The 25,868-nt window shown below is 44.9% G+C and overlaps 3 protein-coding genes across 5 annotated transcripts in view; 2 read left to right on the top strand and 1 right to left on the bottom strand.

Moving 5' to 3' along the window:
• LOC147011766 (uncharacterized) overlaps positions 1–25,868 on the top strand; it is a 369,804-nt gene that overhangs the window by 246,066 nt on the left and 97,870 nt on the right. The window lies entirely within an intron of this gene.
• Positions 277–23,832, top strand: PLK1 (polo like kinase 1). The gene is made up of 11 exons (XM_085858424.1): positions 277–744; positions 10,337–10,505; positions 11,023–11,167; positions 18,499–18,592; positions 18,954–19,158; positions 19,377–19,437; positions 19,786–19,886; positions 21,348–21,425; positions 21,561–21,715; positions 22,667–22,849; positions 22,979–23,832. Exons 1-11 carry the CDS (start codon positions 418–420, stop codon positions 23,183–23,185), a joined length of 1,725 nt encoding a protein of 574 aa, XP_085714550.1. The 5' UTR covers positions 277–417; the 3' UTR covers positions 23,186–23,832.
• Positions 23,834–25,868, bottom strand: part of ERN1 (endoplasmic reticulum to nucleus signaling 1) — a 67,296-nt gene continuing 65,261 nt past the window's right edge. For all 3 annotated transcript variants that reach the window (XM_085858421.1, XM_085858423.1, XM_085858422.1), the window contains one exon: positions 23,834–24,900. In XM_085858421.1, coding sequence (XP_085714547.1) covers positions 24,688–24,900 — 213 coding nt within the window. In that variant the 3' untranslated portion in view covers positions 23,834–24,687. The remainder of the gene's footprint in view (positions 24,901–25,868) is intronic.

Genomic DNA, 25,868 nt, shown 5'->3' with positions numbered 1-25,868 from the left:
CAAATCAAAATTAACCCGTAGATTTCAAAAACTGTGTTTGTGTGGACAAATAAGAATTGCGAGTCGACCGGCAGCCCGAAGAAAATTCCGTTAAAGAAAATGAACATGAATCCAGAATGCGTACGTCATTCAACCATTAAAAGGACCAGATTTCAAACGTGCTCTTCCCCTGACATCACGATCGTCAACCAATGAGAAGGGAAAACCTCTGAAGTCCGCCAATCAGGTTCAAGAGATGATGTTAAACGAGCCAATAGGAGGAGAGGATTGTAACGGCGCTTTTTTTGTTTAAAATATTCCGTCAGAGGGCCGCGGCCAGCCGGCAGCTTGGTGATATTTATCCATAGAGCCGAGATCCGTTTGTTGTAGTCGTTGACGTGCCGTTCTGCTTTTATTTTGTTTTTATTTTTCGCCGAAATGGCCGCTGCGGAGACGACGGCTCCGGTTAAAGAGATACCGAACACTTTAGTGGATCCAAACACTCGCAGGAAATATATCCGCGGTCGTTTTCTCGGAAAGGGCGGCTTCGCCCGCTGCTACGAGCTCACGGACGTGGAGTCGCACGAGGTGTTTGCCTGCAAGGTGGTGCCCAAGTCGATGCTGCTGAAACCTCACCAGAAGGAGAAGATGACCATGGAGATCGCCATCCATCGTTCCCTACGTCACGGCAATATCGTCGGTTTCCACAGTTTCTTCGAAGATAAGGATTTCGTGTTCGTCGTCCTGGAGCTGTGCCGCCGCCGGGTGAGTCGTGTGACTAATCCTAGACGGTGGTTTAAGGTCTATCTCGGCTCGTGCGCTTCGACCTCATGACCCCACGTGACCTCGTCGTGTTGAGTGTAAACCGCAAACCACGTGCTGTATAAATGTGTAATTATTATTTGTTTATTTTGATCGACATGACTAACACGACTAACCCGTTGATTTGATTGGCTGGAAGCGATCACTTTGGGCCTTCATTTGGCCGTTTGGACCAACTTTTTTTTATATATCCCGTCGTCAACAGGAGATTTCAAAATGACCCCCCCCCCCCCTCCAACGTGCTCGGCGCATGCGCAGAACCCCCGAGACCGGGCAATCTTTGGTCAAACTTGTATGGTGCGGGCAAGATAGGGTTTGCCCCCTAAAATAACTCTCAAAGCTTCGCCGCAAATACTTGGAGGGAAACTCCGTATCTGCTTTGGATGCTTCTGCATACCGATGGGAATGTCATATTTGGGGCTTTTGAATGCACAGGATAAGTTTTTAAAATCAACTTTTAAAAATTATATTTACTGTCAATCATGTTGGGGTAGAGAGAGAGATGGGCCCCTGCGAATATAGTTTGGTTCTGGTGCCGCAAGAGAAGTTTTATTCAATTTTTGCATCTATTGGTGAAAGGAGAAGTGCTTGTGCGTCACTCGCTGCTTGCTTGTGTTTAAGAGGAACTTGTAGGAACTCGACGCCTCACATCCACAGATATGTCTCGTATTTCTGAGTATGATTTGCACACAAGAACGTGATGGTTACGGTTAACCTCTTTGAAATTGCCACTCCATTAAAATATTGACGATACTGTTTAAAAGACTTTTCCCAAGTCGAGGTAAGCACACGCACACACACACACACACACACACACACACACACACACACACACACACACACACACACACACACACACACACACACACACGCACACACACACACACACACACACACACACACACACACACACACACACACACACGGAATGTGCAAAAGGATTCGTCGGCCTTCGTAGATCATTTTGAAAGTTCGGTACTGGTGGTCAAAATCTGCGTATGCCAACATGGCATTTTTACCTCCACTACCGAAGGTGAAGGAAGTTGTGTTTTTTTTCACCCCTCTGTTTGTCTGTCTGCAGGATATCTCAAAGTTGTGGATGGATCCAGATTAAATTTGGTGGCCAGGTTCAGTGTGACGAGGACAAATGATTTTATGTTTTGGTGAAGATCTGAATCTGACTACTATAATTTTTTTAAAGTTATTCTTCACTATTGAGAGATGGGGCCAAAAACGATATATAGTACGACATCTCAAAATGTATTGGGCCCGATATGTTCTCATGGATCAGGCGTTGCATGGCGGAGGTATGCGCTCTACCGAGTGCCATTCTAGTTTTAGTTTCTTTGTTTTTCCCCTCCCCTTCCTGTATTATCCACATGCCTTCCTCTTTATCATCCCTCCCCTTCTCTTCCCATTAATTTTGCAACACTCTAACACGTATGTAATAAATATAACCCGTTATAACTTTTGGTGGTTGTCACGTGTAATAACTACTAGCTTTTAGATGCATTTTTGGAAAGGCTCAGACTCTCCAACTTCAAAGAAGCGTTTTTTGTTTTGTATATATATTTTTTTATTTTTGTCAAGGCTCATATGAGAGCTAAAGGCCCTGTCACACCTTGACGATTTAGCCAGCGTATACTGACTTATGGGTAAGTTTTTTTTTTTTTTTTTTTTTTTTTTTGTTGCTGTTAACTGCATACATCGTAGTACACCAAGCTGTTAGACAAATTTTCCATGCTTTAAATTTTTCGACGTATGACTCGCACGTTCCGCATAACACTGGCCATAAGTTATAGGCACGTTACGCGATCGTTGACACACGTCGACACACGTTACTTGTAAGTTACTCATAAGTCGAAACGCGTCGAGGTAATGGTTGGCGTCGGTGTTCCAGACTCCTTGTTTTTTTTTTTGTTTGTTTTTTTTTTTTTTTTTCTCTTCGGTATGACTGTGATGTTGACACTTCGATTTGTAGTGTGGTTATAATAAAATATAATTAATAGGCTGCCGCTCAACGATTTAAATCGTAACCGCACTAGAAATCGAAGTGTCAACATGACCGTCATACCGAAGAAAAAAAAACAGGGAGTCTGGAACACTGACGCTAAACATTACCTCGACGTGTGAGTAACTTACAAGTAACGTGTGTCAACGATCGCATAACGTGCCTACAACTTATGGCCAGCGTATGCAGAATGTGTGCGTCATATGCTAGATACGTCGAAAAATTTTCAACATGCTGAAAATTTGTCGACGTATGCCAGCGTGCTTCAGCGTGCTGTTAACGTATACAAAACTTACCCATAACGTATTCGACGTGTGCCAGCGTATTCGGTAAAGTTTTCATACGCTGGCTAAAACATCAAGGTGTGACAGGGCCCTAACACAATGCATAGCATGGGGAGCATGACAAGAGGGGCAGGAGTGGCAATGACAAAATTGTGGGGAACAGAGATATTCGGAGATCTGTGGAAGGGATAGGGATGGGGCGAGGGACATGTGTTATACAAGATGGATATTACAGGGACTTTCAGGAAGGAAGGCAGGGAATTTGAAGGAGGTGGGTTTGGGGTGGATTAACGAGGGTGGAGAAGATCGAGGATTTGGATGTGGTCGATAAGAGGTGGTGGTGAACAGCTGTTTTGAAGGCCTTGAGTGAAGAATGGGATTGAATAGTGAGGGAGTTTATTCCAAAGCGGGGGAAAAAAAAAGGAGAAATGAAAGAGTGAAGGTGAGCAGTGATTCGTGATTTTGGTGGTTTTATCAGAAGGGGGTTGTTGAAGGACCTTGAGCGCCCTGCGGAAATGTGGGGGGAGCGGGTCATATCGCAGACAGGGGGGAAGGGGGGGTGAGACTGGAGAGGAGACTGTCAAAGACAGACCACTGACCTGCCTGCGGTGAGAGTGAGAGACCCAAAGACTCGGCCTCACCACGGAAGATGCCAATGATCCTAAATGCCTTGGTTTCCGTTGCGTGAAGTTGAGAAAGATGAGAAGCAAGAGCACCACCAGCCCAGAGGGGTGAGCACGACTCCATCAGGCTGCGGACGAAAGCTTTGTAAGTGGTCAGGAGTTCAGGTGGGCCGAGGAAGGACTTTGCACGATGGAGGATTCCTCGTCAGCGACTGGCTTTGGAGGCCAGGTTGGAAATGTGGTTTTCCCAGGAAATTGCAGATAGTGAGACCCAGAAGCTTGAAAGAAAGGACTTCTTCCAAAGGATTGTTGAGAAAGTCGATGGGGTGGGTGGGGGGGGGGGGTTCCAAACGGTCCTTATGGAAAGACATGGTGAGAGTGTGAGATTTGTCAGGATTGAAATCACATCTGCAGTGAGCGAAGAAGCTGCTGCTTGTCGGTCTGAGGGATGGCAGATTGAACGACAGAAGGTGGAGTCATCAGCAAAGAGATAAAGAGGATTTTCCAGAGTCGGAGAGATCATTGATGAAAACCAGAAAAATAACAGGGCCCAGAACGCTACCTTGAGGAACTCCAGCCTGGACAGGAAGAGGGATGAAAACTCTGGGGCGACAGGAGAGGAAGTCTGCGAGCAATGAGTGGAGATGGCCTTGGATACCATAGGAAGAGTTTGGTGAGCAGGGCAGGGTGCCAGACCGTGTCAAAAGCACGTGATGTGTCTAGGGTTATGGCTCTGATTTTATGTCTGACATTGAGGACCTCCATCTATTGTTGGGAGAGTCGAAGCAGCATATCCAGGGTAGAGTGACCTGGTCTGAATCCAAATTGATGATCGGAAATCAAGCCATGAGAGAAGAGGAAGGATTCCATAACCTTGCTGATGATTGGGAGAAGGCTGATTGGTCCTTAGTTGCAGGGATCTGTTTTTGCACCTTTATGCAGGGCAGTGATGTTTGTTGATTTTTCCAGGCAGATGAGCTTGAGCAAATGAGAGGGTGAATAGAATTAGTTTGCTACCTGCAATATCCTGAAGGCAATGCCATCCCTTAGGAAAATAATTTATTTGTGGATGCGTTCCACTGGCCTTCATCAGAAGAGGTAGATTGGCATGTTTACCTTTTCTTAAAATGCCAAATAATATCTCTTCTTTTGTTGCAAGAGTTCTAACCAATAGGGAGTGCCTGCCACGCACACACACTCTACTTCAGATTCCATTACACAATTTATGAAGATTTTTGCAGCCGGGAAAAGAGATGTTATGGTTAAACCGTAAAATGGCTATTTCCGCCTTTGACTAACACTTGTTGTAGCCAGTGGGTATTTCTGTGTCTTTTGTACGCTGCAACTAAAAGTTGGAAGTTGCTATATGTAATACAACAGATTGAATCCCTTAACTGTGCGGTCTGTGAATAAACGTCACCTGCCACAGGAACTCTGTTGTCTGCAATGCCATACCGCAGCGAGAGAGGAACACTTCACTGTTGGGAATAAAGGATCAAAAATGGAGTTCTCCAAGCTTGTGCCAAATATTCCTAATGTCATCATCAGCACAGTCGTACCCTCAGTCAATGACACTACCTCCGCAACCTTTTACTGTATACAAAATAAGACGTCACCATCACGATGAGCTCACTGCGACCACCTTGGGAGGCTCCTGCAATGTTATTAAAGCTTGAATGGCAGGCTTACGAGGTCTGACAAAGTTCCAGGATGAAGGCAATATAGAATTTTATCGTCAACGTAGCGATTATGTTTGGTGGTCACCTTCAAAATGATTTCCTTGAGAGTGTATACATACTTACCAACGTCGCTGTTATGCTTCAAAGCACCATTTGAAGCTGTCTAAAATGACATTTCGCTCATCGGTCACAGCTCTCTGGAACAATTCTATTGATGGGAACAAAGTGAGTTCCTTTTATTGGACTTTTCAGTCTTGGAAACAAGAAAAAAAAAATTGCATGGAGCCAAGTCAGGAGAGTCGGGAGCATGTTCCAGCACAGTGATTTCTCTGTCAATAATTGCCTCACGGAGAGGGCCTTGCGTGCAGGATCATTGTCGTGATTGAGACTCCACTTGTTCGGCGTGAACTGGTCTGATGAGCAAAACGTGTCTTCTCAAACATTCCAAAACTTCACGGTGAAATGCTTGGTTCACTGTTTGTCCTGAAGGAATAAATTCCATGTGGACGACTGGGTGTGCGCTGCCGCTCGCCACAGGGCGAATCCCCCTTCCCTGTGGCTAATATTTTAAACCACCCATTAGCCACTGTGGCAAATCCATGTTTTAGTGTTTTTTTTTTTTTAACCAGTTTTCGACGAATTTTGGGTGATTTTAGCACAGAATTCAACCTTCGTTGAGACGGCCGCCATTTTGTATGTTTTTATTACGGGAATCGTGCGTGATTTCGTACAAGCTTGTATATACTAACTTTAGTAGTTTTAAACTAGTTTCTAGTAAAAAAAAATCGACCAAACTTACGCATGATTCCCATGATTCTCGTCTCAAAATTATATTTTAATTTTTTGGGAAATTTTATTTTAATATTTTTTTTTCCCCGGAATGATTTGGCGCTACATGCTTCGTTGGGGCAGTGGATGCCAGGTGAGTTTTGACACAATCAGTAGTAGTACCTGTAGTAGGATGAGTTTGTTTGGATGAGTGAGTTTGATGGGTGACTTTGGTTGGTTGAATGAGTGAGTTTGATGGGTGAGATTGGTTGGATGAGTGAAGTTGTTGGGTGAGATTGGTTGGATGAGTGAGTTTGACTGGCATGAGGTTGGTCCAATCCTGGTCCACAACCACCCCCATCCCCAACGACCATACCCCCCCCCCCACACACACACACGCACGCACATCATCACCACCACCACCATCCCTCACAATCACCACCTCCTCTGATGGTCGTTCATTCAACCAATCTCACACGTCAAACTCGCTCATCCAACCAATCTGAACAATCCAACTCGCTCATCCAACCAACCTCACCCATCAAACTCACACATCGACCTTAAAATTAACTTATTTAATATTGGTAAAAAAAAAAAACTTTTTAATAAAATATGTGGCTATTTCCTTTTCTCCTGTGGCTAATCATTCCAAACCTGGATTAGCCACAGTGGCTAATTCCTTTTGAAAGCCAGAGCACACCCAGGACGATCCCTTTGATATCTAAAAAAAACAAATCGGCACCATTTTGACTTTGGCGTGTGAGGGATGAGTTCTTGAGGGATGAGCTTTTTTTTTCGGTCTTGGCGATGAGGGTGTTATCCATTGGAGACTGGCCTTTTGTTTCTAGGTTGAACTGGTAGACCCAGGTCTCATTTCCTGTGATTTTGTTGAACACGTCGTGACCTGACTGAACGTGTTCTGACAGGTCAGAACAAAGCTGGAGACTCTTTTTTTTTTAACATTAATTTATTTTTGTTGTTTGTTGCTCAGGTTCTTTGGGACCATGTTGGTGCACACCTTTCTCATGGAGTTTTTTTTAGTTAAAATCAATTTTAGTTTCTGTTCAAGTTCAACTGGTCTGCTATCGGTCTGTCACAAACCCTGGTTAAATCGGACCAACATTCTCACCCATTTGACATTTTATTTTTTTGGCTGTTTTGGCAATCGATTGGCATCCTGACTGCCACCCACATTCGAGTCGATTTCCCCCTTCCGCAAACACGTGATCTTGACATTCTCTTCCCCGTACACCTGCTTCAACTTGTCGAAAATGTCCGTGGCTCTTTCATTTAGTTTTACCAAAAACTTGATTCTGTGCCTTTCATCCTCACATGTTTGCAACACTTGTAATTTTCACAAAACTCCAGGATCAGCTACAAAATGCAATCGATCGATACAATGGCGAACACAGTACTGACAGGAAGATTACGATGCACATCCATTTACGAAACCCAAGTCGGTGCTGCCACCTTTCGAGAAAAAAAAACATTCCTGGAACTTTATCATTCCTCATATCATGCCACAGGAATGAGAGCACAGCCTTTTACATGTTTTGCTGTGCATGGGGATCGTCGGCACAATGTAGTGCCCCCGTTTGCCGTGACTTTAACAGCCGTTTGGGTTGTAGCTCTGCCGTCTCCTTCCAGTGTATGGCAAGGTCACAGATGGAGTCTCATTGCAGCAATTACTGCGCAATCGGTGAAAAGAAAACGTCGCTGGCCAATTTGAATGCGTTATGCTGTATCATATTCCATCTTCTGCAGCATTCTACATTGAGGTTTTAACATGTTCATGTGTGCATGCAATATTGTAATATCCCCTCTGCGCTAGTGCTCTTGCCTCTCACCTTTCTCGCCTTCACACTGTGGAAACCAAGGCATTTAGGATCATTGGTATCTCCCACGATGAGGTTGAGTCTGTGGGTCTCTCGCTCTCACCACAGGCAGGTCGGTGGTCTTTCTGTCTTCTACCGTCTCCTCTCCAGCTTCGCCCCCGCCCCCCTGTTTTTTTCCTGCCTTTGGAACAAACTCCCACACTCTTCAATCCCACTCTTCCCTCCAGGTCTTCAAAACAGCTGTTCACCACCATCTCTTTTCTTCCTCCATCCAAAACCATGATTTTTTTTCCTATCCCCGTTAATCCACCCCAAACCCACCTCCTTCAAATTCCCTGCTTTCCTTCCTGAAAGTCCTTGTCATGCAAGGACCTGAAAGTCCCTGTAGTGGCCATCTTGAATACCCTGTGTACCCTGCTCTATCCTTCTCCCTTCCACAGATCTCCTAGTGTCTGTTTCACACTTTTTTCCTTCCTTTCCCACTGATATTGTCTCTTGCTCCCCTTGTTGAACCTTCTGTGTGTTAGCTTTCATACGTGCCTTGACAGTGTATTAAAAAAGAGAAGACCTTTACGAACCTTCAGACCCCTTAGACCAGTGGTCCCCAACCTTTTGATCCCACGGGCCGCATTCACTACTCCCAAGGATGTTGGGAGCCAGAAAAAAATTGATGCATTTTATTGAGATACTTGATACTGAGAAACATTTTCAGAGTCAATGAGAAACTTGATACTGCTTCTGCTCTCCCAGGATCGAGTTGATGTCAGGCACCAGATGGGAGGAAGCAACACGAAGAGTGTCTTCCAGGTGCATTTCGGACAAGGCGTTTCGGTTCTCGTTCTTGGAGTATTTCAGCTTGCTGAAGAACTGCTCGCACAAGTATGTGCTGCCAAACATGGAAAACAACTTCTGGGCATGCTTGATCAGGTTGGGAAGGTCTGGTGGGGGTAGCTCCCTGTAGAACTCCTGGAGTTCCTTCTCCAGGAACTGGGTCTTGATGTCGATGTCACTCTTCAGCTCGATCAGCTCCTCCTGCAGGTCCGTTGGGGCTTGCAAGGGATCGAATGAGAAGGGCATGGCGAAGATCTCGAAGCTGACTTTGTGCTTGCAGAAGTCTTGGAATCGTTTCTCGAACTCCTTCAGACGGGCCACCTCTGAAGCATACCTTTCACCTTCAAAAACGGTCTCATCCTCACCGTGCTGGCCCTGCAGAGCAGTGATGACTCCCACAGCTCCAGCTTGTTCTCGAAGGACTGGATGCAGCCATAGAGGTTGTGGACCAGCTTGCCTCTTCTCTGCATGGAGACGTTGAGGGCATTGAGCTTCTCGGTGATGTTGAGGAAGGCGAGGTCATCCAGCCACTGGGAGTCTGAGAAGTGACCGACTGGCGGGCCCTTCATTCCCAGGCACATGGCCAGCTCGTCCTTCGGCTCGAAGCGCTTCAAAGTGCAGCCCCTGCTCAGCCACCTCACGGCCGAGAAGTACAGGACATCCCCGTAGTTTGCATCAAGCTCCTGCAGCAGCTCCTTGAACTGACAGTGGTTGAGAGCATGCGCACGAATGTAGTTGACATTGCCAATGACCACTGTAAGGCTTTTCAGGTCACGGCGCCGGCCGGCAGTGGCATTGTGTAGACCCCTTTAAAATTGCTACATGGAAATGTTTTGATTGGAAAGTCCTCGCGGACCGCAGTATAGGGCTCCATGGGCCGCATGCGTCCCGTGGGCTGCAGGTTGGGGACCAATGCCTTAGACCTTAACACCATTTTGACCCCTCACACCCTTCAGACAGCTCGGACACTTGACCATTTTGACTACTTGGACCTTTACTATTTTACAAATAAATATCACCAATATTGCAAATAAATTTGGAGAAAATAAATGTTTATATAATATCTGTTGTGTTGTCATAATTTACACCAATCATAATACATACATACACTCGCTGTCGGACCCTGTGTATATTTGCGTTTCATAAAATGCTTCAACATTTGTGGGTTTTTTTATTATTATTTCCCCCTCCCTTGTGAATCACAAACTGCCAGAAACCTATGCTCCAACTTTCGTGGATTTGACATTTGTGCCATTTTTCAGGACGGTGTTCCCCACTTATGTCGGGGTCTGATTATATATTTATTTATTCATATATATATATATATATTTTTTTTATTACAATAAAAAAAATTTCAGTTAAAGAATCTGTATTTGTTTTGCCAAGTTATTTGAATGAAGATGGAGCTGAATAATTATATTGTTTATATAAATACCCCTTGCAGACTGCCCCCTTGCCCTCTGGCTGTGCAATCTTTCTTCTTCCTTCTTTTCACCACTTTTAGTCCATGATGGAGCTGCACAAGCGTCGCCGAGACATCTCAGAGCCTGAGGCCCGCTACTTCTTGAGGCAAATAATCCTTGGTTGCGAGTACCTTCATAAGAGCAACATTGTGCACAGAGATCTCAAGCTGGGAAACCTCTTCCTCAATGACAACATGGAAGTTAAAATTGGTGGGTGTGCTGCACATCTTGTAGTTTTGAAATCTTGATGTTTTTGGTGTGTTTTGACTGAAGTAGAAAATGTCCAAATTGTCCGTTTCTGCTTGCTATATTCAGAGTTTATCTGCTTGTCTGTATGTGGTTTATTAATATGTTCATGGATATGCTGGAACAAAGATTGTGCATGCCGACAAATGAATCATGAGGAACCAAACTTCAGACAGTCACTGAGTTTGGGGGTGGTGACGCATATTGAGGTGGACCATTTCCCAGAGCACCCTCAGCAACAGCATATTTTTGTGAATTCTTTTTTTTGTCTGTCCATGCTCACTGGGGCGACCAAGTATTTTTGCCTTTCGTGTGACTTGGCCAGAGTTCGAACTGCCGACCTCCCAGACTCGGAGCGGACACTAACCATTACGCCACTGAATCTTTCTACTCTTTGTTTATTGTAAGTCTGTCTGTCGCTCTTTTTTTTTTGTTTGTTTGTTTTTTTTCACACCAATCTTATTGATGGATTTTCTTGCAGGGGATTTTGGGCTGGCGACCAAAATAGAGTACGACGGGCAGCGTAAGAAGACTCTATGTGGCACACCAAACTACATAGCTCCTGAGGTGCTTGGCAAGAAGGGACACAGCTACGAGGTGGACATCTGGGCGGTGGGATGCATCATGTAAGCATCCCGTTGGTGGGAATAAAATTGTTGGGTTGGGATTATCAATGTCGGTTTTAGTTTCTCGGAAATGTTAAGCATCCTTTTAATAAGAAAGATATGATGTGTTTTCAGAGTGATCCATAATTAAGACCCTACTTTAAATGTTCAAAAAAAAAAGAAGAAGAAATTCCCACTTTGTTAAATCAGGCCTCCTGGATGGCCACTCTTATCAGTCTTCTTCACCCGATCCACCTTTGTGGAAAGTGGGTATCCAACCAATTAAGACCTTCATTTGAGAAGTGTGTAGGGACACCATCTTTTAAAAAAAGTTTCATCACTATTGTCCAATTGCTTAATTTGTTGAACGTTTTGAAGCATTTCCAAGTATACGATAGTATCTCTGTCTGCTCATTGTATCGGAGGATGTAAGGTCCAACAAGTTGTGTTGAACTCTGTCTGCACCAAAGAAGCGGTTTTGGCCGCGTTTCACTCTCTGCAAAATGATTGTGGACAGATGTTTTGAGGATCATTTCCGAACCAGTAATGGCAGTTGCGCTCAACGAAACCACCATCATGGAAAACACCTGGGCAGTTGTCAATTCGCTGAAGGAAATGTTCACAAAACTCAAATCTCTTGTCGCAATCATCTGCAAACACCTGCTGGACATCATGAGGTTTGTATGGCTTCCATCCTCAATCCTCCTTCAAAATTGTATGACAACTTATTCCATTCTCCTTCTCCGCCTGTCTGGTCGACATTTTTAGGCTCCTTGTGAACATGGCTCGTACCCGGTCAATGTTTTCCGGTGATGTTAATGTGATATGTCTTCTTGATGATCTTATGTCCTTGACTAAGCCAGTTGGAAGCTTTTAGTGACAGTTCGTTATCATTTATGGATCCAAAGTGGCATGTCTTCCCATTTCTTGCCACCATTATCTTTGAACTGCAAAGCTTCATGTTGTTTATGTACCAAATACTCTTTGCAGAGTATTGGTGCTGCCACAGCAGTTTCTTGGCAATGGTTGTAATGGTTGGTTTGCCATGTCTTCCTGATCAACTTGCGCCCTTAACTAATAATGCTAACCTTCCTCATGCTTTCCCAGTGTTTTGTCCATGTTCTATCCTTTTCAATACTGACCAAGCAAGGAAGCAATATGTACCCTTTTTTTTCAGTCTTTGGTATTACTTGACCATGGTTTGAAACACTGACCTCCCAGACTCAGAGACGCTCTAACCCAGGGACTCTTTAACTTTTTCTACCATTTACCCCTCGGCTCGACATGACTAGCCATTTACCCTCACCTTTAGGGCTATTTCAACTCATCGACTGGCCAATGCAATTTTGGCAAAAAAAAAGAAAAGAGAAAGCACAACATTTATCCTAGTACAATGACAAACTGTGATCAGAGAGAACATATTGCACACAAGTAAAACATCAACACAGGAGTATCAATGGGACCATTGTTGCTGCCTCACCTCAATCAGTTTATATATTTGAGGTGGTGTTGACCATGCAACTCGTGTCGTCGTCTGCTTTCAGGCGGTTCCCGGCCTTCGTCTTCATTGCTGCCATGGCTAAGAACCCGGTCTCAGAGGTACATGGTGATTTAAAGGAACGACCACTTCGAAGGCACACTGAGTGAGGAGTGGGAATGAACGTCCGTTTCATCCAAAAATTCACTCCCACTCTTTCAAATCTGTTTCGGACCAATAGTTTTTTGAAGATCAATCGGCTCGTCTTTCGTTTGGTTGTCATCATTCATCTCAGTCAGATTAGTAATAAACGGTTTCAATATCCATCCTTCTGTTGGAATCCTGTCTGTTGCAAAGGAGCCAGTGAAATGATCTTTCAAGGTTTTCAAATGTGCAGTTTGTACTTTCGGAATTTGTATATTTATCCCGAACCATGGGATTAAAAAAAAAACAACACTTTTACCGCTTGGAGGTCAATTTACCCCCGGATAAGAACCGCTGCTTGAGCCATTACGCCACAGTCTGCTTGCCAAACCCCAACCCGTGCAGCAATTCATGCTCTGAGCAAGTTAATCTCTCAGCCTTAATGCATCAATCGGTCAAGGTGTGTGTGTCTGTCTGTCTGTCTGTCTGTCTGTCTGTGTGTCTGTGTGTCTGTGTGTCTGTGTGTGTGTGCCATTAAAATTGTATGCAAGCAAGTTACCAGTTGACTCCTTCCCTTCGTCTCCAAACTTTCACTTTGCGAAAGCACAATATTAGCATTTCTAGTTTTACCCCACGCACGTGAAGTGGAAAGCGGGGTTAAGCAATTGGTTCATGGTCGTCCATCCATCTGTTTTTGGTTCATGATCGTGGAACATCAACAGAACAGAACGGCTTACGAGCTAACGATATTGTTGTGCTAAATTCAGGCAGTATTATAAATTCCCCTAGGTGTGGATTAATTTGAAGCAACATCAATGTGATTTATTTTCTCCTTGGAGCATTTGTGTGTGGGGGTGGGGGGGGGAATTGGACAACAGCATTAGTCTTAAATATACTGTATAAAGTTTTGTGAACTTCCAAAATAATCATATTAACGGCAAAAAAAATAATTGGGGGGGGCTATCTAAACAGCGGCCTTTTGCTTTGTGCACTGCTCGGATCAATTTTTGGTCCAATTAGAAAAAAAAAAATTACAATTTTCCCGTAGGTTTGGACCAATTCAAAGTGACCTTTGCTGTATTTTTATTTTTATTGAAATAAAGATTTTCAAAATCATTTCACTAATTTTGAAGTATTTTACTTCAATTCTGCAAAGGGTAGGCCTGTGGTGTGTTCAGTTGTCATACAGCAAGATAGCACTTGCCAAGTTCTTTATCAATGGTTTTGAATGGAGTGCTTGAGTGCTCAAGCCACTTGATGAGCGCTCTACAAGAATCGTGGTAATTGAACACACCCTTGATGTTGGCTTAACCCTTAAGGTGACTGGCTTAAGATCTCAGGGTCCTCAGTTTGAGCCCCTGTCGTCCTGTTAAATAACACCAAGTGGGTTAATTCAGCCTGTCATCCTTCCGAGGTCGGCAAAATGAGTACCAGCTTGCTGGAAACGGGGCACTGCATCAGCAGCATCGCTGCGCTTCCAGCAATAATGCAACTAGCAACCACATGCTGCATGCGAAATAAATAATACTGCATGGTCAGGTCAGGTATGGGAGCATGTGCCAGAACAACGCGTCGCTGCGTCCACTTTCCGCCGGTACTCCAGGGGCCTCTGTCTGGCCATCCCCCAGGCAGATGCCAGGCCCATCCCCATCTCCTTGAGATGATGGTCAACCTGCTGCAACCATGAGGCACGTGGTCGGCCCACTGGCCTCCTCCACTCATGAGACTCCCTCGCTGAGAGAACCTGGTGAGCAGGATCAGCATCAGGAAAACGAGCCACATGTCCATACAGCCGCAACTGACGCTCACGGACTATGCAGGTAACAAATCTCATCCGAGTCTCTCTCAGCAACCGCTCGTTGGACACAAAATCCGACCAGCGATAGCCAAGGATTCTCCGAAGACACCTGGTACCAAAGGAATTAAGTCTCCGTCTCAGATCCTTGGTCAGAGTCCAAGTCTCGCACCCATAGAGCAAGACTGGAAGTACCAAGGACCTGAAGACTCGGACTTTCGTCCTCCCGCACAGGTACCGGCAGCGCCACACCCCATGATCCAGTGAATCCATGACTCCCCAGGCCCGACCCAGACGTCTATTGACCTCTGACTCGCAGCCAGCAGAGACATGAATATCACTGCCAAGGTAAGTGAATCTCTCCACGACCTCAACATCCTCACCACAAACAGACACAGACAGGACAGCAGCATCCAAGATGTCACCGAAAGCCTGGATCTTAGTTTTGACCCAAGAAACCCGTAATCCCAGCGGCTCCGACTCCTCATTCAGCACCTCGAGGGCCCCCAAAAGGATGTCTAAAGTCTCCGCAAAGATGACTGCATCGTCTGCAAAATCAAGGTCCGAGATCTTGACATTCCCAAACGATGCACCGCAACTTGATCTCTCCGACATCCTCCCTAGAATCCAGTCCATACAAGTGCTGAAAAGTGTGGGGGCAAGTACACATCCCTGACGAACTCCAGTAATAACTGGAAATAAGTCAGAGGTGGTACCACCACACTTCACAGCACTCTCAGAACCAGAGTAGAGTTCAGACATCAGATCGATCAGTTTTGGTGGCACCCCACGAAGACCAAGAATCCTCCAGAGGACATCCCGATTCACTGAATCGAACACTTTACAGAGATCAACATAGGCTGCAAGCAGCCCCTGCCGAAACTCTCGTCTGCGTTCGGTGAGGACACGAAGGGCAAGGATACGGTCAATCGTTGACCTCTTTGGTGTAAAGCCTGACTGCTCTGGACGCTGGTGCTCAAGCAGATGGTGGCGAACCCTATCAAGAATTATCCGAGCAAAGACCTTGCCCGGCACTGAGAGCAGCGTCACCCCTCGGTAGTTGTTGCAGTCTTGGCGATCACCCTTCCCTTTCCAGAGAGGGACAACAAGGCCCCTCTTCCAGTCAGTTGGGTGATGCCTGTGTTCCAGGCAGAGCACAAAACTGCATGCAATGACACAAGTGCAGCATTTCCACCAGCCTTGAGAAGTTCGGCATGGATGCCACAAATCCCTGGAGCTTTGCCCCGTTTCAACTGGTTCACCGCAGCCCGTGTTTCCACAAGCGATGGTGGACCACAGTTGATTCGTGGGTCAGCAACAGGGATTGTAACACCCTTGACGTCCAACTCGACAGTTGGGGGATCAGCCTGGTACAACCGCTCAAAGTAACCGGCCCAGCGGGCCTTCACTTCAGACACCTCTGTCAAGAGCCTACCGCTCTCTGCTCGAACTGCAGTGCTCCGAGGGATGGGCTTGGATGAACGTAATGCGCGAATTCCCCTGTAAGCGGGACGAGAATCACCTGTCCACAGGTGATGCTCTACCCCCTCTCAGATTCCTTGCACATCGGCCTCCTTGTCCACCCTCAGTGCACGTACAGTTTTACGCCTCCTCTCTCTGAACAGCTCAGCTCTGCCATTCAGCCTGGCCCTGCGACTCTGGTCAATGGTATCCAGTGTCCCTTGAGAGACAAAATTCTTCTTTGCCCTGCGGTGAGTTCCAAGACATCCACCGGCAACATCAAGGACGGTGGTCTTGAAGGCGCTCCACAACTCTTCAGGACCCCCCAAAGCACCCAGACCCCCCAAGTGTCCACTCAGCCTGTTCGCAAACTCCTCAGCTACTCTCTCATCCCTGAGCTTGGCAACATCCAGCCTAGGCTGGGATGGTACCATTCTCCAGGATTTAAGGTGCAGCTTTAGAGTTGCTACAAGCCTGTGGTCAGTATTGAGGAACTGAGCACTCCGGTAGACCCTGCAGTTCTGGATCATCCTCCAACGACCGTCAATGAGGACATGGTCAATCTCCTTTGCCACACCGCCAGCGTTGGAATACCAAGTCCAGCGATGAGCTTGTGGGCGCTGAAACCATGAACCAGCCACCCTAAGTCCATGACTTCTTGCAAAGTCGAGGAACTTAGTGCTATTCTGGTTCATAGTTCCTGACCCATGGGGACCAACACACACCTCATAACCATCCCTATCAGGTCCAGTCGATGCATTGAAATCCCCCAAGACTAGAAGTGTATCTCGTCTGGGGCACTGATCAACCACAAACTCGAGTGTGGCGTAGAATGCATCCTTCACGGTGAGATCACTCGCCTCAGTCGGAGCATAAACAGAGACCAGGGAAATGACACCTAAGGAGTGACGAATCCTTAATCTCATAATACGCTCGTTGACCGGTGTTACCTCAATTATCATTGGGGTCAGCTTATTGGACACAGCTACAGCAACTCCTTGGGTATGGTAACCATCAGAGCGACCAGACCAATAGTAGGTGTAACCACCCACCATTATCTCGCCGCAATCCGGTCTCCGAACCTCAGAGAGAGCTGCAATCCCGATGTCCAAACGCTCGAGCTCAGATGATAACAAAGACAGGTGATCATCCTCTCTTAGGGATAGGACATTCCAGGCACCCACCCGAAGGGACCGCCTCAGGTTAACCCAAGGAGACCGCCGTCTGGTGGACGACACCTCAGCACCACTCCGACACACTCTCCCGCAATCTGACCCAGGGATGTTACCCCGTGGTTTCCCTCCTATCAAAGATTGGGGGTCCCGAAGGCTTTTCCCCAATCCCGTCATCCGGTGAGCTGCCCTGCGAAGGGAAGCTGCACAGGAGGTACTCCCACGGAGTGGTTTTTCAGATTTTTTTTGCGTTTTTGCGTTTTGCGGAATGAAGGGTTTTACGGTGGCCGGAGTGCAAATCCTGCCACCAACCTCCTAATAAGAAGTAACCCAACTGCAGGAGGACGTCCGCAGACACAGTTGGGCACTAGATATGGATGGCCGTTGGCTCACAAGGAGCTCCTCCGCCCTTTGACAGGTTTTGTTTTTAATCCTGCTGGGTGTCCGTATCCAAACTTGATGAGCGCTCTTCAAGAATCGTGGTAATTGAACACACCCTTGATGTTGGCTTAACCCATAAGGTGGCTGGCTTAAGATCTCAGGGTCCTCAGTTTGAGCCCCTGTCGTCCTGTTAAAAAACACCAAGTGGGTTAATTCAGCCTGTCATCCTTCCGAGGTCGGCAAAATTAGTACCAGCTTGCTGGAAACGGGGCACTGCATCAGCAGCATCGCTGCGCTTCCAGCAATAATGCAACTAGCAACCACATGCTGCATGCGAAATAAATAATAATACTGCATGGGCATATCATGTTTTATGAACTCTATATAATAGTTTTTGATACATTCCAGTCTCATGAACAACTGTTTTCCATACTGGTCTTTTTATCAAAATAGTTATACAGGGACCCCTCGTTGCCCTTACAACCGTTTGGGGCATGCACATTCCATCTGGCATTGCCCCCAAATAATGTTACAATGATCTTTCCAAACTTCACCTTGTTTAGGTCCACCTGTAATTCATGATGAGAACATGATCTGAAACACAAGTCCTTGCTGTTAGACTGGCTCCCATATTCACTTGTTTGGCATTCCCATCTTGGCACGTAATTCGTGATTCTGGGGTCCCATGTTCAAATAACAATTGATTGTTGATGTGTCCATCGTCTCCAAATGCCCTTTCAATTCATGTAAAATTGGTGTCTCCCAATGTCCCCTTGCCCTGCATGTGATGTATGTACAAGTACCTTCGTGAGCCTCAGGTAACTTTTTGTTTGGATAAAAATTGTGCAGCGGTTTAAATAAAAAAAAAAATGCGAGCCTTGGTATTGCTGTAAATGAGTTTAATTTTTATCCTTCCTGGCAGGTATACATTGCTTGTTGGTAAACCACCTTTTGAGACCGTGTCACTCAAGGAAACCTACATGCGAATCAAGAAGAATGAGTACACCTTGCCACGTGTGAGTTCACTGACTGTGAGCCTCTTGTTCAAGGCTCAATTGCCAATTCCTTTTCCTTTGATTGCTAATGTTTGTGCTCCAAACGGTTCGAACATTTTTTTTTTTTTTTTTTTCTATTGAGTGAATCCTCCTTTCCTTATTTCAGGTTCGTGTGTTCCCCCTAATGCTACACTTCCTCGTGCCCGTCGTGCCACGTTTGGGTGCCTTTCTCACCAAACCATTCACTGTGCCTCTGTCACAATTAAACACACACTCCAAGTTGATCCATACTTGCAGGAAGCTTCTCCACATGACTTGCAAATAGAAATGTCTGTCTTTCTTGCTGACGTCTTTCTTTTTTTTTTTTTTTTGTATACGGCAGACACTCAACGCATCGGCAGCCAAACTGATCAAGTGCATGCTGCGAGGAGACCCAGGCACACGGCCCTCTGTGGAAGATCTCTTGAAGGACGAGTTCTTTTCTGATGGTTACCTTCCGGCTCGTTTACCCACAACATGCCTCACCATGGCCCCACGTTTCTCTATTGTTCCCCCCGTCCGGCGGCCTCTGTCGGATATCAACAAGGGTAAGTGTATATTTGTATTCATTGGCTTTCTCCACAATGAGCAAAGCTAGTGTCCTTCCCACTCACCCTCTTCCTTAATCCGATTGTAAAGCGCTCTTTTTAAGCCATCAAGATCATTACCCAAAATGCATTTGTCAATTGAGTTTGTCTCTAATGCGATGTCCAACACGCACTCCTCCCCCTTCCCATTCCCCTATTTTTTCTATGCATGTTTTTAGATTGCGCCCAAGGCGTTGAGCAAATAAAGCCTGAGAAAGAAGAACCTGTTCCAGAGAACAGGTGGGTGATCTTCGGAACGCGGGGTGAAAGTACAAGGTTTTATGTTGTCATAAGAATGAAAATAAATTACTGTTGGTGGTTATCTATTTGTATTAATTTCTGAAAGCAGGTCATCTTTATCCAAACTCGAATAAAATGTTTGAAATGGGTACAAAACATTTTTGAGTTGATTTAATTTATTTTATTTATTCCACCCTGTGACTTGCAAAATTATTATTTTCTTTTTCATGACCCCCCCCCTCCCCCCCCACACACATCTTCACCTCTAATACCTGTACTCCCCTCGCCCTGCCCTGACACTTTATGCAAAAGATAACCCCCAAAGTTTGTGTATTCCAACATCTCTAGGCAACTTGGAGATGCCTCTGAAAACGACATCGCAGAGATATTCAATCAGCTCAAGAGCCTGCTTGCTGCCAAGCCGTCTCGGCGCACGGTTATTTGTGAAGGTATGCACCTGGTTCGGGGCGAAACTGGAATACCTAAAGACTCTCACCTCCTTATATTTATTAGTCTACCCATCCTTTCAATATTTATTCTCACCACTCACTTGATTTCACCCATCCAAGCTTTTGTTTTTTTTTAACTCGAGCAAATGCTTGATCGCAGACCTTTGTTACCTTCCCCAAAGTCCCAGCACAATACTTGCATCTTCATTCATTCATCTTGCTCCTCTCTCTAATGTGTAACGGTCTTCCCGAGTCTATTTTACAATTCCCTTCAGGACTCTTGGTCTGCTGCCCACTACCACCTCATGGTCCCTCTCATTTCCACCTCAAAGCTTTACTACACCCATGAAGACCGTTTCCTGATAACCAGCAACTCCACTCCACATATTGTGGTGCTCCTGTCCTGTTCCACCAACCTCCCATTTTTCGGCCTCTTTTAACCATGTTTGAAATTTGTTCCGGTTTGCAGAGGGAGACGTGAAGTGTTTTGTCTGTGTCTGTGGTGTCCTGCTTTTTGAAAAACAATCTCTTTTTAAAACAAGGACAAATGTGTCCAAGAGCAGCGTCCTAAAGGTTTTGTCGGATAAAAAAAAAAAACAACTGCCGATATTTCGTCACGTGCCTCGATTAAGCGAATAGCGAGACCCGTCATAGTGTATTTACGTATTTATGAAATATAGTGTATTTATGAAATAAATAGTGTATTTACGAATTTACAATACATTAAATGGAATAATCTTTAAATAGTAACGTGAACTTTTTGAAACCTGAAAGCAAGTGTCTGAATATATAAAAAAGTTCATGATAGACGCTCTCAAAAGGCACCCTCAATGCGAGGATGTGTACAAGTGCTTGGTATTTAAGGAGATCGTGTAGATAAGAGCCGAGTCCGAATATAAAGGTTTTGTCTTCACAAGAAGAAGAAGAACAACAACAACGCAGAGCGTTCTTCGAGCAGCGTTCGCTCCGTGAGACGCTGCTAAAAATTTGTTTAATTTTTCGTTTTCCCCTATTTTCAATTGTTTTTTTTTTTTGTAAATAAAAAACATAAATTTTTTTTGCAATTTTTACTTTTCGCATTAATTTTCTTTTCTTTCTGGGGCAGAATTTCAAGTGCTACCCTACCCATTGTCCAATATGACGAGTTGGTTATACCGGGAATCGTCAGCGATCTGTGATCGCAACCCTCTAGTTTGTTTCTGTGTCTTGTCATGTGCTTGCTACCATACGCTGTTCCAGTATACTTGTCTGTCATGGCCTGAATGTCACAGCAATGCAGAATGTTATTTGCCATCGTGGATAACCACCCTGTACATACTTGTATGTCATTCTTCCAGCTTTACCATCACAAGGCAGCAATCTTGTACAAAAATGAAATGCATTGTGAATGATTTATTTCAAACAAAATTGTGTTTGTCATATTTCATGTGGGAAGCTTAAATTCCACTCCACTCTTTGTAGATGAAGCTGAGGATCCTGCAGCTATACCAGTCCTTTGGGTCAGCAAGTGGGTGGACTATTCTGACAAGTATGGCCTGGGTGAGTCCCTTCTAATAATTTATTCAAATGGATGAAGAAGGGGGAGGGTGGAAGAGGAAGCAACTATGCATCAAATGATCGGTCTTCTTATGTGCAAGAAAACTTACCTGTCTCCTCTACTTCCAATGCCCGCAGGCTATTCGCTGTGCGACAACAGTGTCGGCGTGCTTTTCAACGACTCCAGCCGCCTCATCCTCTACCCAGATGGAGAACAGTTGCAGTACATCGACCGTGACCTGTCTGAAGTGTATTATTCCCTCAGCAACTTCCCTCAGACCATCGTCAAAAAGGTAGCAATCGTCGTTTCACCATGACACAGATTGCGCTAATCGGCAGGACGGGGTTATTTGGTCTCCAAACGATTCAACTCCACGCCTCCTATGCACCAGGGCAAAAGCTTGATTGTAAAAGTTAGGAAGTCTGAGTGGGTGAAGCTTGTGATACGAGTCGTTTTGGGTTCGTCGCCAAAGGCATGTTTTCAGGTTGTCTGTACATGTGTCCGTGATGTGTTTTTGGTAACTCGATAATTTAACGGCTTGAAAGGATCTAAGTCAAACTTGGTACAAATGTGTATAATGGTGCAAAGATTAACTGATGAGATTTTTGAGGCAAGAGGTCAAAGATCAGAGGTCAGGTTTGGTTAAAAAATGCTTTTGCCATACTAAATTGTGAACCAGTGATGGGATTTTGACTAAACTTTGTATAGTATATAGTATGATGCAAATATGAAGTGATTACATTGTGGCATCAAGAGGTCAAAGGTCAGAGTCCATAGGTTTTTGTTATAACTTAAGAACAGCTGAAGGGATCCAAGTCAAACTTGCTTTAAGTATGTATATTGACGTAAAGAAAAACTGCTTGTATTTTGGTGTCAAAAGGTCAGAGGTCATGTCAGGTAAAAATGTCATTTGAGAACAGCTGAAGGGATTTAAATCAAACTTGGTACAAGTATGTATAATGTGGGTAGAGGCAAATCTGTCGACGTCTTGATGTCAGAGTGCCGTTCTCGTTGATTATATGTGATGCTTATTATACACTACCTGCAAATGGTTGTGCATGGGGTGTTGCAAGTTTATAATATAGTACCCCCCAACCCCTGCTATTAGCCAGGATCTTGTAGTTTTAAAAGTCGTGATGTGGTATTGTCGATTTAAAACGAACAGGTGTGTGCATGTACGTCAGCCCTCGGTTGTTGCTGAGAGCTTTCCTCCATTGCTGATGCTTTGCTTCCAAACTTCCAGGTAACGCTGCTGAAATACTTCCGGAACTACATGAGTGAACACCTTCTGAAAGCCGGCGCGAACATCCCGATGCGCGAAGGTGATGAGCTTGCACGACTGCCCTACTTGAAGAACTGGTTCCGCACACGCAGTGCCATTGTGCTTCACCTCAACAACGGCACACTTCAAGTTAACTTTTTCAAGGTATTGGGTGACTGGAGTGTCATTCGTTTTCAGAGCTTTTATATTTATTTTGTTCGAAGCGAATATTCTGGAGTTTAAGAATTAAAATATGTACGTATGTATTGTGCAATCTCCCCCTCCTCGACTCAGGATCATACCAAGCTCATCCTGTGTCCCTTTATGAGGGCGGTGACTTACATCGACGAGCAGCGCAAGTTCCGCACCTTCCGCCTCTCCCTTCTCGAGGAACACGGCTGCAGCGAGGAACTGGCCGGACGGTTGAGCTACGCTCGGACAATGGTGGAAAAAATTATCACGGGAAAGCCCACGTGTGGCCGTGTCAAGACCCCTGCCTAACGGTCAATACTTACCAAGCATCTTCGAATCCCACTCGTCGTATATTGCTCTGTCGTCGGATTCTGCCATCCACGTAGTCGGTGGCTTTTCACTCGGGATTAATGGATTGGTCAGGTGATCCCAACAGTTGTCGTTTGCCTCAATCTTACAAAACCCAAAATCAAATCTTTAAATTTTAATTTTTCCCTCATAATCCTCCCCATCGGCCCTTTTCGATTTCCCCTACCCCCTGTTTCTTTACAGATGCAGATTGTCTCAAACCGATGCCGGAGGTCAGTGTTCATGTTAAATTGATTGTCTTTATTTGTAAGCTTATACCCAGTAGATGCTGTTTAAATAAATTGTTTTATTTCCCCCCGAACATTTGTTGGAAGTTGCGCAAAAAATGTTCCGACATGTAAATGTGGTGTTGGTTTGTTTGTTTCTCTTTTGGGGGGGAAGGGGGTTGGGGAAGGAATTTATATTACTGCTGCAACCCCCACCACCCCCCACCGCCCCATTTTAATGGTTGGAACAAACTTTGGGTCAATAATTGCTTCTAATTTTGCGTTTCAGTTCAGTATCGTTTTATTCTGTATATAAATACTTTGGCAAAGTGTTGTCTGGGGAAGGATTCTTTTGTGTGAATAAAAAAAAATAATAATAAAGGACTTTTTAAATGTTTATATACAGTGCTGTGACAACCATTCAGGCATTTAAACCTGAGCAGCATTTGGTGAAAGGTAATCCTCGCTCTGACGATGTTCGATTGGTGAACATGGATTGTGGGGATCGTTCAGGTATTTCTTGTTCGAACGGTTTGCTTTGTTTAAATCGTCAGACTCGGTCTGGCACATGAACCGTAATTATTTCGACGTGACTATTCCTGCTCCTGAAATGCACATAATTTTTTTCAGATTTTAAAATTCTCTGGAATAGTATGTGGAGTGGATGGTTATCATTTTGTGTGCAGCATGTGATTGCCTGGTTTGCATCAGTGCTAGGGGTGGTTGTACTGCTGATGCAGTGCCCCCTGGAATTTGGCCATGGTTCACCTGCTCTTGGCGATTGACACCGTGGGATCTTTAACATCAACCACCTAATGCTGGCCGACGGGACGCCCAGTTTAACGTCCGTCCATAAGACTACACACGATTGCTGTGAAACACCAGGGTGACAGTTTTTATCGTTGGATTGGTATTCAAACCCAGGATGGACATCTCGGGTGTGATCCACATGTAAATAAATACTTGCTGATTTCTTGCAGTTCATATTTCAGCACAAGTTTCTTAAGCAAACTGTGCAAAGATATCTTCAATCACCTGTTTAGGTAACCAAGAATAGATTAGATTTTTCTAAGAAAATATATTGTTTGATATCCATTATCAGTTGTCTCGGTTCACATTTGCCTTCGATCTGAAGAGTCCAAGCAATCCACGATGTGGTGTGGTCATGGTGTTGTGCCTTTACAAGTCTGTGCACAACAAAGGTTTCTGTGAATGCCAAAGCAGCGGGGTGGTGTTTCATGATGTGGCAAGTGCAGGAGCCCAAACTGCAGGAGCCTCTTCGGCGATGTAGTAGATCTGGAAGGCACGTTCGCTCTGACACAAGGCCATTGCTTTGTATGTATGCAGGAGTAACATGGGGAAGCGTGACGTGAAGTACTGCACAAAGCCTTCGGGCACTTCCCCTAATGTCTCCTGCACCTCTGGCGGGAGCTCGCGGTAATGGTGTCTCTGGGAAGGTCACAGAGCATGCAGTACTTTAATAGACAAACCATATTTCCTCTACTTTCTCGAACGCAATCGTATCTATATGACAAAATTAGCAACCATTGGTGTCGTACTCACAATGCTGAGCCTAACTTGATCTGCTTCACTGTGGATTTGTTTGTGATGTTCTTGTTCATGTAAACATACAATGCTGTCTGATTTTGTTTGCAAGCTTCAAACACCTTTTGTTTAGGTTTGTTGAACCATGGTTGACGATATTGGAACAGTACGATACACTTCACTTCTGTTGTCCGTCTTATGTACCATACAAGCAAGGCTTCTATTTTGCTGCTGGGGATACATTGGTTTTCTGAGGATGAACTAACATCAGAAAGGTGGTGGGGTCAAAGGCAGGATTTCAGAAATGGCTAATTCTGGGAAAACTCAATGTCTCACTAATAACCTTCAGGGAGGAAAAGGGGAGGGGGATAATCTGCCTACCCTTCCAGCTATCGCCTTCAAGTGATGCCGATTCATATTTCGACTATAATTCCCTTTAAGGCAACGGTGGAAAGGCACAAATACTACCCATTCCAGAGTTAGCTTTGCCTTAAGATACCCTGAAGGCAACATTTATATAAACTTTATAACACCCAGCATGAACCAAGTTACAAGAGATATGACTTCTAAAATAATTTATTTATTTCAAAAATAAGCTTCGTTCAGCTTGAACATATTTCAATCGAGGTCCAACAAGCAGGTTTTAATCATAATCCCACAATATACATCAACAACAAAAATAGTTTATAATTTGTTTAAAAAAAAAAACATTTCCATAAAACAAACCTCACATCACGATGAGATGTGGCTGTCCAGAGAGCATAGAAGATATGCACACTCACCCACACTTGAGCCTGGATTTGAATCTTGACCAAACTATAAACTGTCATTCTGGTGTTTTGCAGGGAGGACGATGCATCAATGAACATTAA

This window comes from Eptatretus burgeri, chromosome 15 (genome assembly GCF_056783735.1).
Source record: "Eptatretus burgeri isolate ZD-2024b chromosome 15, Ebu_testis_v1, whole genome shotgun sequence".
Lineage (NCBI taxonomy): Eukaryota > Metazoa > Chordata > Myxini > Myxiniformes > Myxinidae > Eptatretus > Eptatretus burgeri.
This window is presented reverse-complemented; position numbering and strand designations above follow the sequence as displayed.

Excerpts from the sequence above, each read along its gene's own strand:
- PLK1 (XM_085858424.1), top strand. The coding sequence starts at position 418 with ATGGCCGCTGCGGAGACGACGGCTCCGGTTAAAGAGATACCGAACACT. Across the intron at positions 19,438-19,785 it reads GAACCTGTTCCAGAGAACAG|GCAACTTGGAGATGCCTCTG; the intron begins GTGGGTGATCTT and ends CAACATCTCTAG. Across the intron at positions 22,850-22,978 it reads TTCAAGTTAACTTTTTCAAG|GATCATACCAAGCTCATCCT; the intron begins GTATTGGGTGAC and ends TCCTCGACTCAG.